Source organism: Haliotis rufescens, unplaced genomic scaffold (assembly GCF_023055435.1).
Source record: "Haliotis rufescens isolate VD_foot unplaced genomic scaffold, xgHalRufe1.0.p SCAF_55, whole genome shotgun sequence".
NCBI classification, from domain to species: domain Eukaryota; kingdom Metazoa; phylum Mollusca; class Gastropoda; order Lepetellida; family Haliotidae; genus Haliotis; species Haliotis rufescens.
Genome location: NW_025964279.1, coordinates 2,512,619 through 2,527,486, shown reverse-complemented (window position 1 = coordinate 2,527,486; position 14,868 = coordinate 2,512,619). Strand labels below are relative to the sequence as shown.

General features: G+C 43.2%; 1 protein-coding gene across 5 annotated transcripts in view; it reads left to right on the top strand.

Annotated features, from left to right (window-relative positions):
• LOC124144922 overlaps positions 1-13,778 on the top strand; it is a 30,827-nt gene extending 17,049 nt beyond the window's left edge. For 4 of the 5 annotated variants that reach the window (XM_048385167.1, XM_048385166.1, XM_048385165.1 and 1 more), the window contains exons 8-13: positions 2,423-2,465; positions 2,938-3,059; positions 5,092-5,208; positions 5,663-5,707; positions 6,492-6,536; positions 10,163-13,778. In XM_048385167.1, coding sequence (XP_048241124.1) covers positions 2,423-2,465; positions 2,938-3,059; positions 5,092-5,208; positions 5,663-5,707; positions 6,492-6,536; positions 10,163-10,515 — 725 coding nt within the window. In that variant the 3' untranslated portion in view covers positions 10,516-13,778. The remainder of the gene's footprint in view (positions 1-2,422; positions 2,466-2,937; positions 3,060-5,091; positions 5,209-5,662; positions 5,708-6,491; positions 6,537-10,162) is intronic. The other variant, XM_048385169.1, reaches the window with a different exon arrangement.
• Positions 13,779-14,868: the final 1,090 nt, after the last annotated feature.

Below are 14,868 nucleotides of genomic sequence, written 5' to 3'. Positions count from 1 at the left end.
CCCATGCTGGTCTCCCTGTGGGGATCCTAGGATAGAATAGATCCCCAGTACCCCATGCTGGTCTCCCTGTATAGATCCTAGGACAGAATAGATCCCCAGTACCCCATGCTAGTCTCCCTGTGGAGATCCTAGGACAGAAAAGATCCCCAGTACCCCATGCTAGTCTCCCTGTGGGGATCCTAGGACAGAATAGATCCCCAGTACCCCATGCTGGTCTCCCTGTGGGGATTCTAGGACAGAATAGATCCCCAGTACCCCATGCTGGTCTCCCTGTGGAGATCCTAGGACAGAATAGATCCCCAGTACCCCATGCTGGTCTCCCTGTATAGATTCTAGGACAGAATAGATCCCCAGTACCCCATGCTAGTCTCCCTGTGGAGATCCTAGGACAGAAAAGATCCCCAGTACCCCATGCTAGTCTCCCTGTGGGGATCCTAGGACAGAATAGATCCCTAGTACCCCATGCTGGTCTCCCTGTGGGGATTCTAGGACAGAATAGATCCCCAGTACCCCATGCTAGTCTCCCTGTATAGATCCTAGGACAGAATAGATCCCCAGTACCCCATGCTAGTCTCCCTGTGGAGATCCTAGGACAGAAAAGATCCCCAGTACCCCATGCTTGTCTCCCTGTGGATATCCTAGGACAGAATATATCCCCAGTACTCCATGCTGGTCTCCCTGTGGGGATCCTAGGACAGAATAGATCCCCAGTACCCCATGCTGGTCTCCCTGTGGGGATCCTAGGACAGAATAGATCCCCAGTACCTCATGCTTGTCTCCCTGTGGAGATCCTAGGACAGAATATATCCCAAGTACTCCATGCTGGTCTCCCTGTGGGGATCCTAGGACAGAATAAATCCCCAGTACCCCATGCTGGTCTCCCTGTGGGGATCCTAGGACAGAATAGATCCCAAGTACCCCATGCTAGTCTCCCTGTGGGGATCCTAGGACAGAATAGATCCCCAGTACCCCATGCTAGTCTCCCTGTGGGGATCCTAGGACAGAATAGATCCCCAGTACCCCATGCTAGTCTCCCTGTGGGGATCCTAGGACAGAATAGATCCCCAGTACCCCATGCTGGTCTCCCTGTGGGGATCCTAGGACAGAATAGATCCCCAGTACCCCATGCTGGTCTCCCTGTATGGATCCTAGGACAGAATAGATCCCCAGTACCCCATGCTGGTCTCACTGTGGAGATCCTAGGACAGAATAGATCCCAGTACTTCATGCTAGTCTCCCTGTGGAGATCCTAGGACAGAATAGATCCCCAGTACCCCATGCTGGTCTCACTGTGGAGATCCTAGGACAGAATAGATCCCCAGTACCCCATGCTAGTCTCCCTGTATGGATCCTATGACAGAATAGATCCCCAGTACCCCATGCTGGTCTCCCTGTGGAGATCCTAGGACAGAATAGATCCCAGTACTTCATGCTAGTCTCCCTGTGGAGATCCTAGGACAGAATAGATCCCCAGTACCCCATGCTGGTCTCACTGTGGGGATCCTAGGACAGAATAGATCCCCAGTACCCCATGCTAGTCTCCTTGTGGAGATCCTAGGACAGAATAGATCCCCAGTACCCCATGCTGGTCTCCCTGTGGGGATCCTAGGACAGAATAGATCCCCAGTACCCCATGCTAGTCTCCCTGTGGGGATCCTAGGACAGAATATATCCCCAGTACCCCATGCTAGTCTCCCTGGGTCCTAGGACAGAAAAGATATGCTACATGCTATCAACCACTGGTTTTCCTGTCCCAGACTGGACTACATGCTGACATGATGCAGTAAAAATATTGATGCATTCCTGACTGTGCATTCTTTACAGTGCATTACTTATGCTGCATTCCTGACTTCTTTCCTGACCATGCATTCCCCACCCTTCATTCCTGACTGTGCATTCCTGACTTCTTTCCTGACCATGCATTCCCCACCCTTCATTCCTGACTGCGTTCCTGACTGTCCATTCCTCGCGATGCATTTCTGACTCTGCTTTTCTGGCTGTACTTTCCTGACTGCGCATTCCTGCCTATATTTTCCTCACCATGCATTCCTCACCATTCATTCCTGACTGCATTCCTTACCATGCACTCCTGACCATGCATTCCTCACCATTCATTCCTGACAGAGCATTCCTTACCATATATTCCTTACCATGCACTCCTAACTGTGCATTCCTGACTCTGAATTCCTGACCGTGCATTCCTTACCATGCATTCCTGGTGACTGCAACATAAAAGCTGACCATTGTTGATGCAATATTACAAAATCGGCATGAAATCCTGAATGTTTACTTTCTCATTTGTCTGCTTTTTCCTATTTTACTTTTAAACCAGCTCTGGAATAATTAATCGGTCATAAATAACATGCGAGAAATACTGGCAATTTCCACAAATCTTAAGACAAATGTTGATTGCATTTCACAGAGGAGAAAGACGTTCCAGAAGACGATAAATCAGTTGTTTCTGAGTGAGTAATAAAACATGGCTAGATCCTTTAGATCGTCCTCAATGATGCTGTGTATGTTGTAAGGAATACCCTGGATTGATTTACATCGACTGCTTCACGTCCACATCCATTTAATTTTTCTTCCCCATCATTATTATTATAAAAAACAATGCTTATTAATATCGAAGATTATGTTGCAAAAACATGTTTTTCTCCAAGCTGACATGTTTTCAGGACAATCTGGAAAAAAATTCTGTTGCTGATTAAGAAACATTGTCATAAATTTCAAATTTATGTTTTGTTCATTATGATTTTGGTACTCAGTAATGATGCAGAAAATGTTTTAATATCAAAGGCAGCTGCAGCTGTTAAGTGTCTGACTTCTAAACTATTGACTACATATACAGGTAAGCTACAATGCCATGGCAATAATGTTTGTTTTTATTGTTTCAAACTTCTGCTCCTGTTTATATGAAAGAATGATGTATTTCAGGCCACTGCCCGGAACTCAGGTTTGGGAGTACAAACCGGTACTCATTGGACTGGTTGCAACCATCTTAATTGTCATGATTGTTTGGGGGAGTGTGTGGTTCTACAGAAAGAGGAACCGTAGTGGTAGGTAACACAGAAATAAATAAAAAAAATTCTTTGTAATGATAATATCCCTTGGATGTGCCAGGATCTGCTGATAGTGGGTTTGAATCCCATATTCATCTCAGTTGAGATCTGTACTCTGTCAGCACTAAACCTGTTTATGTGGGGTTTTCAAGGTGCTACACCTGTGCTTGTGAACTTCTCCAGGTGCTATACCTGTGCTTGAGGGTTTCACCAGGTACGATGTCTGTGCTTGAGGGTTTCACCAGGAACCATGTCTTGTGGGGTTCTCCAGGTACCATGTCTGTGCTTGTGGGGACTCCAGGTACAATATCTGTGCTTCTGGGGTTCACCAGGTACTATGTCTGTGCTTGAGGGTTTCACCAGGTACTATGTCTGTGCTTGAGGGTTTCACCAGGTACCATGTCACTGCTTGAGGGTTTCACTAGGTACCATGTCTGTGCTTCTGGGGTTCACCAGGTACTATCAGAGCTCCAGATCACTTTTTGAGCAATTGAGTTTTTTTCATCACTCTATTGGGTTTTTTCCAAAATAAGTGAACATTTTAAGATTTAAGAAAAGGAAATAGTTTTTGAGATGTACATTATATAACGACTCAAAATATATAGGCTTGACTCAGTAAGTAAATTAGCTCATAGTTGTGTTTCGGAAATTAGCGCCTTTGTATGCATGCTGAAAAAGCTTCATTGGGTATTTATGCATGCTGTTTTTATACATTTGAGTTTTTCAATTAATGCATGCGTTTCTGTAAGCAAGATATTTGAAAGTAATATGGTTTTGAATATTTTTGGGGAGTATTTTACGCAAATAAGCAGCTTATCTGTAGCGCTGTACTATGTCTGTGCTTGAGGGTTTCACCAGGTACTAAGTCTGTGCTTGAGGGTTTCACCAGGTACTATGTCTGTGCTTGAGGGTTTCACCAGGTACTATGTCTGTGCTTGAGGGTTTCACCAGGTACTAAGTCTGTGCTTGAGGATTTCACCAGGTGCTATGTCTGTGTGTGAGGGTTTCACCAGGTACTATGTCTGTGCTTGATGCTTTCACCAGGTTCAATGTCTGTGCTTGAGGGTTTCACCAGGTACTATGTCTGTGCTTGAGGGTTTCACCAGGTACTATGTCTGTGCTTGAGGGTTTCACCAGGTACTAAGGCTGTGCTTGAGGGTTTCACCAGGTACTAAGTCTGTGCTTGAGGATTTCACCAGGTGCTATGTCTGTGCTTGAGGGTTTCACCAGGTACTAAGTCTGTGCTTGAGGGTTTCACCAGGTACTAAGTCTGTGCTTGAGGGTTTCACCAGGTACTAAGTCTGTGCTTGAGGGTTTCACCAGGTACTAAGTCTGTGCTTGAGGATTTCACTAGGTGCTATGTCTTTGCTTGAGGGTTTCACCAGGTACTATGTCTGTGCGTGAGGGTTTCACCAGGTACTAAGTATGTGCTTGATGCTTTCACCAGGTACTCTGTCTGTGCTTGAGGGTTTCACCAGGTACTATGTCTGTGCTTGAGGGTTTCACCAGGTACTATGTCTGTGCTTGAGAGTTTCACCAGGTACTATGTCTGTGCTTGAGGGTTTCACCAGGTGGAAATCATCTATGAATTGCATCATATTAAACTGCTGTGCTCTTATAGAAATGTTATTGAAATGAAAAACTGTTCAAAGCAGCATTAAACCTATCTATTGTGAGTGACAATCCCAAGCCTCAATGACTGTGAATCACCCTCTTCTCAGCACACCTGACTGTTGCTACTGTTATGGGGCTGAATCAGATGGTGAGCCTCGAAGACTATTTCTGTGGTATTCAAGCACAAACACATCCCAGTCTATGACATTTTACACCACTAGTCCGAAGTACCAGTCAAGTAAAATTCTGTTTGGTCTGGTAATCTCAGAAATATCACACCATAATTATAACAACTAAAATTTACTTAAGATGATGCTGAGAGCCAAGTTGGGGCAAGTAGCGTCAAACAGTTTTTGTACAGACTGTCCTCATGACATTTCATTGCCCTAACTAAAAAGACTTTTTCAACAAACAGATCATGTGCCATTGCCGTCCAACTCCTCCACTCCCCCTCCCAGTCCACCCCCATCCTACGCAGTGTTGGACCCGAACCGGGACACAGCTCATCATTCTCAGATCAACCAGGGCACAGGTAGGTCAGGTCATCACTCTCAGATCAATCGGAACACAGGTAGGTCAGCTCATCACTCTCAGATCAATCGGAACACAGGTAGGTCAGCTCATCACTCTCAGATCAATCGGAACACAGGTAAGTCAGCTTATCACTCTCAGATCAACCAGGACACAGGTAGGTCAGCTCATCACTCTCAGATCAACCGGGACACAGGTAGGTCAGGTGATCACTGTCAGATCAATCATTGTGTACTGGGTTATTTCAATCTCTATTTGTTGGATGAATTTTTTATATCATCAAAACTTGATCCTCAGCAAATTTTGAGTCCCGGTGGTATCTTTGAATGTTGTATCTGTGTATCTTTGAGTTTGTCCTTTGGGTGCGTCTTTCATTATAATTGTGAAACTTTCTTCCTGTATCATTTGGGTAGCTGTTTTAAGAGAACTGTATGTGACTTTCTCCACATTGACAGGGTATCCCAATGGAGGCGCCACTGCAACATGCAATAACCAGAGAGGTATGTATACCAGTGGTGAGTGAGTGAGTGAGTTAGGTTTAACTCCGCTTTTAACAGTATTCCAGTTAATTCATGGTGTGGAGAGAGGAAGGGATGCAGGTCTCAGACGTTTACCACTTCGGTGAAACCCACGAGCACAGGCATGGTGCTGACAAACCTAGAAACATAATCTGGGCGAACTGGGATTCAAACCCACAATCATAGGTTTCTGGCGGGCCAAAGGGACGCAACTCTGCACAGCGAATTGCGGTGCCTTGGACGACTGGGCCACCTGTGCCCCCGTATGTATTCCAGGTAGAAGTGGACATGGCCTTGTCATCTGAACGCTAATTTCAGTGGGGAGTCTGTGAGGAACAGGTCCCAGAACCTCAGTAAAAGTCATTGTCATTACCGTATTAGACGTAATAAGCGCCCAGGGCGCTCTCAAAATTAGAAATAGGGGGCTCTTATTAGAATATTACTTTGGTGAAAAAAACAGTTGAAAGATAAATTTCACGGTTTATGCTGACAGCCTGAAATGTTTATATATGACAGATATATTTTTCAAGAAATTTAATTGCCCATAATTCAAGGTGCATATTACACACGAGTACGTATTATACGTGAATAAATAGGTCTCATGTACATTGATCAATCGGAAGGGGTGCTAATTGGGATTGTTCACTTGCCACTATATTAGCAAATATCGCTGTGGGCGCTAATTAGGTAATTGTGAAACCTTCTTCCTGTATCATTTGGATAGCTGTTTTAAGAGAACTGTATGTGACTTTCTCCACATTGACAGGGAATCCCAATGGAGGCGCCACTGCAACATGCAATAACCAGAGAGGTATGTATACCAGTGGTGAGTGAGTGAGTGAGTTAGTTGGGTTTTATTCCAGTTAATTCATGGTGTGGAAAGCCCGAAGTGATGCAGGTCTCAGACGTTTACCACTTAGGTGAAACCCACGAGCACAGGCATGGTGCTGACAAACCTAGAAACATAATCGGGGCGAACTGGGATTCAAACCCACAATCATAGGTTTCTGGCGTGCCCAAGGGACGCAACTCTGAACAGCGAATTGCGGTGCCTTGGACGACTGGGCCACCTGTGCCCCCGTATGTATTCCAGGTAGAAGTGGACATGGCCTTGTCATCTGAACGCTAATTTCTGTGGGGAGTCTGTGAGGAACAGGTCCCAGAACCTCAGTAAAAGTCATTGTCATTACCGTATTAGACGTAATAAGCGCCCAGGGCGCTCTCAAAATTAGAAATAGGGGGCTCTTATTAGAATATTATTTAGGTGAAAGAAACAGTTGAAAGATAAATTTCACGGTTTATGCTGACAGCCTGAAATGTTTATATATGACAGATATATTTTTCAAGAAATTTAATTGCCCATAATTCAAGGTGCATATTACACACGAGTACGTATTATACGCGAATAAATAGGTCTCATGTACATTGATCAATAGGAAGGGGTGCTAATTGGGATTGTTCACTTGCCACTATATCAGCAAATATTGCTGTGGGCGCTAATTAGAGCGGGGCTCTTATTACGTTGAATACGGTAGTTGTAATAAGATCCAGCCATCTGATTGGCCACTTGCATACTTGTAGAAACCTATGTATGACAGCTGGCAGTCTGTGCATCATGATGACATGATGTTTGATGTGACGTAATGTGCTTGTCATCACATTGGTTGGTTGGTTTGTTGTTTAACGCCGCACCCAGCAATATTCCAGCTATATGACGGCGGGCTGTAAATAATCGAGTCTGGACCAGACAATCCTGTGATTGATATCATGAACATCAATCTACGCATTTGGGATCGATGACATGCATCAACCAAGTCAGCGAGCCTGACCACCTGATCCTGTTAGTCGCCTTTTATGACAAGCATAGTCACCTTTTACGGCAAGCATGGGTTGCTGAAGACCTATTCTACCCCAGACCTTCACGGGTCGTCATCACAGTTGACCTTTTTTGCACTTCAGGGTACGATACTGAGATTCTGATGCTGGTCTCAAGATTGATGTTATTGTCCCACACAAATATATCATCAAAAATGATTCTTTGTAACATGTGAACTCTAATATCAATTATCCTATCTCACCCTATGCATTTCTTCCTTCTTCTTTCGATACTGGTGTGGAAACGTCCTAAAACAAAGTTGCCAGCTTCAAAAAACATTTTACTCATCCCATACATCACCATAGTCACCACCTTAACAATAGGTCATGCGCCACTGCAATCCTATGCGACCTGACCCCAAGCAACCTGATCACCTGACATAACCTGCCACATCATTCTCTTTCTCATCACCAGGGTGTGGGGACGTTTTTGAGTTTACAGAAAATTGTATATATGTCGTCCTCGGACAACTGCAACATATCAGACAGTTTTACATGGAGTAATGCCAGTTTTGCAAAAAATGCAATTGCATTTTTTCATCAGTTGACCCCCACTCCAACTGCTGTGATTGTCGTGGACAATGCAAGTTGTCAGCCCGATGTTCGCAATGCAAAGATCTATCAGAAGATGTTACCATGTTTCTTCTTGCCTGGCGGTTGGAGGCAGTAACTTAGGACCGGAACACGGACGTTCAACTACCAAGAAACTTAAAAGAGTCATTCAAGTAGCTGTCAGATAATCTGTTTCAGTGGTCACATGTGCCAAATCATTGACCACCATGTCGCCATCCATTGAGGAGGACATTGTCTCAGATAGTTTTCCGATGGAGGATTTTTCTACCAATTCTGCATCCACACCCAGTACATGTTTGACTGATGGTGGCCAGGTTAATACATATTTACCAGCCACAGATCGACGTGCAGTTCAAACTAGAGACAAGTTGCCAACCCACACGACTTCCTAAGTGGAGATGACTTCCTAAGTGAAATCCCGACCCTCATGGGAGAGCCAATTATCATCCCTCGTTCCTCAGAAGGATGATTAAGATTTTGAAAACGTCATGCTCAAGACAGTGTTTCTCCTGGCATTAGCAAGATTCACAGATGACTTCCTAAGTGAAATCCCGACCCTCATGGGAGAGCCAATTATCATCCCTCGTTCCTCAGAAGGATGATTAAGATTTTGAAAACGTCATGCTCAAGACAGTGTTTCTCCTGGCATTAGCAAGATTCACAGTCTCGATGTCAACAGAGCCCATTTGAGAGGCAGCGTCATGGGAAAGTCTTTCTCGGCCTTAGCTGGGACTTCCTTGCCAAAAAACAGCTTCCAGGATTACCAGATCACCGATTCACCATCCCTTCACTCATCTCAATCTTGAATCCAGATGCCCATGAAGTCCTTGCGTTGTGTCCTGTTTGAGCTTTGTGCATTTACCTAAAAGCCTCACCAACTCTACAACATTCTTGTAAGAGACTGTTCATTCCGTTATCCACTACGGCGACAATGGGACTCCAATCCACACGCATCTTCTCGAGGTAAGAGCATCCACTAGCCCTTTTATCAAAGTCTTTTTTCACCATTGCCACATCAAGCCCATTTTCCTGTGCTAAATATGATTGGACTATCACATATATGAATAGTTCAATCAGAGAACCTTTCACAAAATCGAACATTCATGACTGTACACCTTCGTATAAAAGTGATTTACAGCTGCCTGTCTTTGTTGACACAAATATGTCTTTTTCGTCACTACCAAACGATTGCCTATGTCCGTTATCTGATCGACTAGGTCGTCGCCATCTTTGTGAGCTGTACAACATAAGAACAGCGATCTGATTGGATATCGCGTTTTCATTACATAGGGCACAACTCGTGATCTGCGCGAGGTGGCGCCAGGGTCGAGCCAAGAAAAGTGGCCTTTATGTGGCAAGGGTTGAAACAACATTTTGCCACAGACTTGTGGACACGCTTGCCTCAGGAAGATGATCCACACAAAACTCGAGCAGTTGCCTCCACTGAGGCTTGCCTCCCATACCTAAGAGACTTCTCGATCAGGCGATCAGGTGGCTTGGGGTCAGGTCACACAGGATTGCAGTGGCACATGAGTCTTTGTTTAGATTTTGATGCTGGGATGTGTTCAGGTGAAATGTTTTTTGAAGCTGGGAACTTTGTTTTAGGACGTTTCCACACCAGGATTAAAAGAAGAAGGATGAAATGCATAGTGTAAGATAGGATCAGTATATATGTATACAATTTAATTAAAAAAAAATTCAAATCAGTTACATGTGTCTGTCAGTAACAGGGTGTACAGGATTTTAAGAAATGAATGTTCATGTTCAAGCCCATTTGGCGTGTAAAATCAATTGCACCCTGCAAGTGACACATGTGACTAAAGATGGAGTATTACCCCCCAGCCCCGCACACGCACACACACACACATACACACACACACACAATTTTGAATGATGAAAATGATATCTTTATATCAAATATATCAACATTTAATAAAAGTTAATTAAAGTTCTTACTTTCAATGCTATGTTTCTAATCTTTTTTCACAGCCGTACCATTTCAGAATAGTTACTGTGACAACCCTGTAGAATCCCCCATAGATGGCGCTGGTCAATCATTTCAACCTGTTCAACCATCGTCTTCCTCAATCCCCGATCTGCCACCTACAGGCTTCAGCTCTGGATCATCCGCGTCACAAGGCTCTGTCAGCGTGCATGGGCTGGCTCCCGATCACACAAACCCTAAAGTTGCTGTTTCTAACCAAGTATCCACCACGGAGCAGCAGAGAGCTGGGCAGAAGCCAACATCTAGCGTTTTACCTGTTGTTGATGACGCTAACACTCCATTGCTTGGATCTGCCCCTAGTCTTGACCCTGACAGCATCAAACGGGACAGCCAGTAGAACCTATTAGGTGTGTAATGAGTGAGTGAGTGAGTTGGGTTTAACGCCGCTTTTAACAGTATTCCAGTTATGTCGCGGCGTGTCAGCTTAATGTGGGAGGAAATCCCAAAGTGATGCAGGTCTCAGACGTTTACCACTTCGGTGAAACCCACGAGCACTTGTATGGTGCTGACAAACCTAGAAACATAATTGGGGCGAACCGGGATTCGAACCCACAATCATAGGTTTCTGGCGTGCCCAAGGTACACAACTCTGCACAGTGAATCGTGGTGCCTTAGGTGTGTAAAACTGAGATGAAAAGATGTACATGTGGTGGATAACACACCAGCAAATGGGTACCCGGTAGGATACATGCAAACCTACTCACACCTGTCGGGCAACTCGAGATGTGTACTGTACAGCAGTTTGTGTTTTGATCCGGTGATCAGGGTTATAATTGTGCAGCGACATCGAATGCTTTTGGGTTTGAAAATGTCGCAGTATAAATCATGTTGTGACCATTCATGTTCATATCTACCCTGTAGAATGTATACTGACTCATTGTTGAAGGGTCAGGGTGTGTAGCGGGTCAAACATGAACATGTTTCAACAAGCATGATAGGTCTGAGTATGTCAACGATGTGATTAACAGCTGAAGAATATGATGTTTCATCTTCAGGAGGCAAGTGAGTTAACTTACTACAAAAGTCCAGTTTCCACCCTTGCCGAACTAGGCTGGTATCATGGAGTTACATTTTGGCTGGACTAACGAGTCTACGCATAGTCCATTCAAAATCGCGCACCGAAATCGAAATCCGGTTCGTAAAGTGTCATGCAGATTTCGGTCGACTGCAGGATTTGCAAAGCATGTGCACCGCTAACTCGTTGTCAACATATATTTTCTAAATCTTTTCATGCTTTTATTCAAGGTGCTCACATGATTTGATGCACTTCGTGATGTAAGACTCGTTTTATCATAATATAGATCTTGATTATCAATCAGATCGTCTTGACTGGGCGCCACCGTTTTGTTTGAAGCAAATGCAAGTGATACGAGAGGTTGAATCTGATTGGTCAATAGGAGAGGCATAGAAAGGACACTGGTGGCGCTACTATCGAGCCCAGGAATTCCAGCCTAGTTCGGCAAGAAACTGGACTTTTAAAGTCAGTTAACTCTCTTGCCTCGGGAAGATGATGCTGTTTGTTCCTGTCACACTGATTGGATGATTTTAGGAAAATGGGAAAATGAACATCGCCTGAAAATTGCAAGGTTGAAGGTGACACACAAGCTTTTTCTTCAATTTGCCTCAAAGAAAAACATTGCCGGAGCCAGTTCTTTCTGTGGTGCTCTATTGTTATTGTTTGAGAATTGAATTGTGCATAAACTGAGTTGTGACATCACACTGAGAAATTATTTCAAGCATGAATAAAAAACACCCAGAACTGTTGACGTACTGACCTTTGAACTTGTGTTACCATGAGTTCCCAACTTGATTATTGTGTCAGAAGTTGTGTTTGAGAAATCCAGTTCGAGATCAAGTCGGTTGTTTCTCATTTGTTTTTGTAAAGTTATTGCCAATGGATGAAGGGTATTTCCTGATGAATTCCAGGCATCTGCAATCTGGTTAAAATCAGATTGTTACGGCCAAAATGATAAAATTATTATTAGGTATTTATGTGTTCTAGATAAATTGTCGGAGAATTGCTATGATTAACCCTAGTGCAAATAGCAGTGATTTATTGTCAAGTTGTTTTTTTTAGCGGGTTGCAATTTTCGTGGTTACAAAGGGGGATAACTGCTGGTAGGTTATATTTTGGAAGTATGTCGCTGGCCTGCCTGCCATCATTGCCATGTGGGTTATTCTTTTGGAAGAATAGATGGTCTACAAATGGTATGAATTACTTTATTAGCAGTCTTTGCTTGGAAGCATTTTGTGTTAATATTATTAACTTATAAGCAGCACTATTCAGTCACGTTATTTAGTCTGTATTTTCACATGGCTTTCGAAGCTGTTTGCTGCATTCAAAACTCGCTCGCTTTGCACGAGGTGTTAAAAATAGATTTTGCCACAGGTTGTTTTGCGAGGGCTTTTCAAACTTATTATTTAACAGTAAATGCTTATTTATAGAAATATTGGTTGTATGACTTGACTGACATGTTTTGGTTCTCCAGAATTTCAAAGATGTAGACTTTGTAAAAATATATCTTTATTGGTGAAGTTTGATACATAAGGTTGTAATAGTATCACAATGTGAAATAGCATTATGTCATGCTATATTTTCTGATTTATTGCAGTCAATCTGTCACAAGTGAGACTTCAACACGCTATGAAATATGAACTGAACTTTGATATAAACTTTCACTACAGTCTTCAGTCTTGCTTGTTTTCTGAATTGGCGATAGGGCCTATAGACCTATCTACTATAGAGAAGAACACAGATCTTAGTTCTTGCTCCTCCTGCACAAACATCTGAGGACATCCCATTACAGGTCACATATTAGCCAATCAGAAAGCTGCTTTCTTGAGCTTCATGGCATAAGTTACAAACTGACGACTTCCATTCCAGACTGCGCTTTGAAATATATTTTGACAAGGATCTCAAATCAATATTTGAAAACTGAACAAAAGGCCATTCTGGAGTGTCTAATTGATGGGCAAGAGCTAAGTCTCTTCATTTTCAGATGTTTATGCCATTGAAGCAAGAAATAGATGATGTCTTTGACAGAATCAGTTGTACAGCCTGAATTGTCGTTTGGAATACCCCTTGTTAATTTTTTTTTAGGTTGCATGATTAGAAAACATTCTGAATGTCACTTTCCCGATCTGGTAAGCGACGTTCTGATTGTCAGATGAAAGGTCGTTCTGACCTGACCCACAATGGGAAGTCCTCAGATCTTTGTTTCGCGGTAGATCTACTGAGTACTGAGATCTGATTTTTATGAGTTTGAGACGTCTGCATCTTTCATCAAATACTGATCCAGTATGAACTTCATGCCAAAGTATCTTTTTAGCTTTTGTGTCACTATTTATGATTGAGACTTTAGACATGCGGATGATTGGAAGTCATGGACTTTGTGAACATTTAGAATACAATGATGTCATTTTATTTGCAAATTGTACAGACATTGTTGAATTTGTGATATGCATGTTGAGTTTGTGTTGATGGAAGCTTCCCAATTGTTCATGCTGGACACTTCATAGCATTGATACCAACCAGGATGTACAGTTTCTTGTTACTGTCCCCACCCCAGACTTATGCTTGTGAGATTCAACCTCTTGGCAGTAAAAAATATCAGACATGTAGGACTATGAGTGAAAACCGATGCCCAAATAAATTTGCCTTTAATGCAGCCGAAGGGCTTGGATGTTGATAAATGTGACCAACCATGAGATAAGGGACCTTGTGGGTGACAAAAATCACAATTCTACTTCTCATATTTTAAAATGACATGAAACGTTTGGAGTGAGTGTGAGTGAGTTTGGTTTTACGCCGCATTTAGCAATATTCCAGCAATATCACGGTGGGTGACACCAGAAATGGGCTTCACACATTGTGCGCATGTCGGGAATCGAACTCGGGTCTTCGGCGTGACGAGCGTACGCTTTAACCACCAGGCTTCCCGACCGCCCCTCGTTTGGATTCATTGTCCAACTGGGGCGGTCAGGTAGCCTAGTGGTTAAAGCGTTCGCTCGTCACGCCGAAGACCCGGTTCGATTCCCGACATGCGCACAATGTGTGAAGCCCATTTCTGGTGTCACCCGCCGTGATATCGCTGGAATATTGCTAAAAGCGGCGTAAAACCATACTCACTCACTCATTGTCCAACTTATATCTGTTTATGTAATAAGCGCAGTTTTTGGACATAAAGTCTGATGAATTGAAAGTAGACATGTATGCTGAAAGGTTTTGAATTTTTTTTTTTTATTACATTACAAACTAACCAGAGAATAATAAGTTATTTTTTTTACAGTCCACACACATGGCGATCTTCGCTGAAGTAAGTTGACGTCAAACGTCATAATGACACCACAGCACAAGTGTATCCTAGCACCCATAATATGCCTGTTTTCCTGGTGGGTCACAAATATTGTTAGTGAGGGAGCACGTCAAGAGATGTTGGATAAATCAAAATGAATTCCTGAAGTTTTCCGACAAATACACCAGGGCCCACTTGCACAAAGCGATCTTAACGCTAAGATGATCGTAACTCCCATACTTTAACATAGGCTTACAGTAGTTGCAGCGCTAAGATCGCTTTGTGCAAGTGGGCCATGTTCCTTAATCTAAGAAAACCCCAGTTTACTTTTTATAAATAAAATGTATCCATTGAACAAGTTTTGGGCTGTGCTTTCTGAAAGTCATACTTAAAGC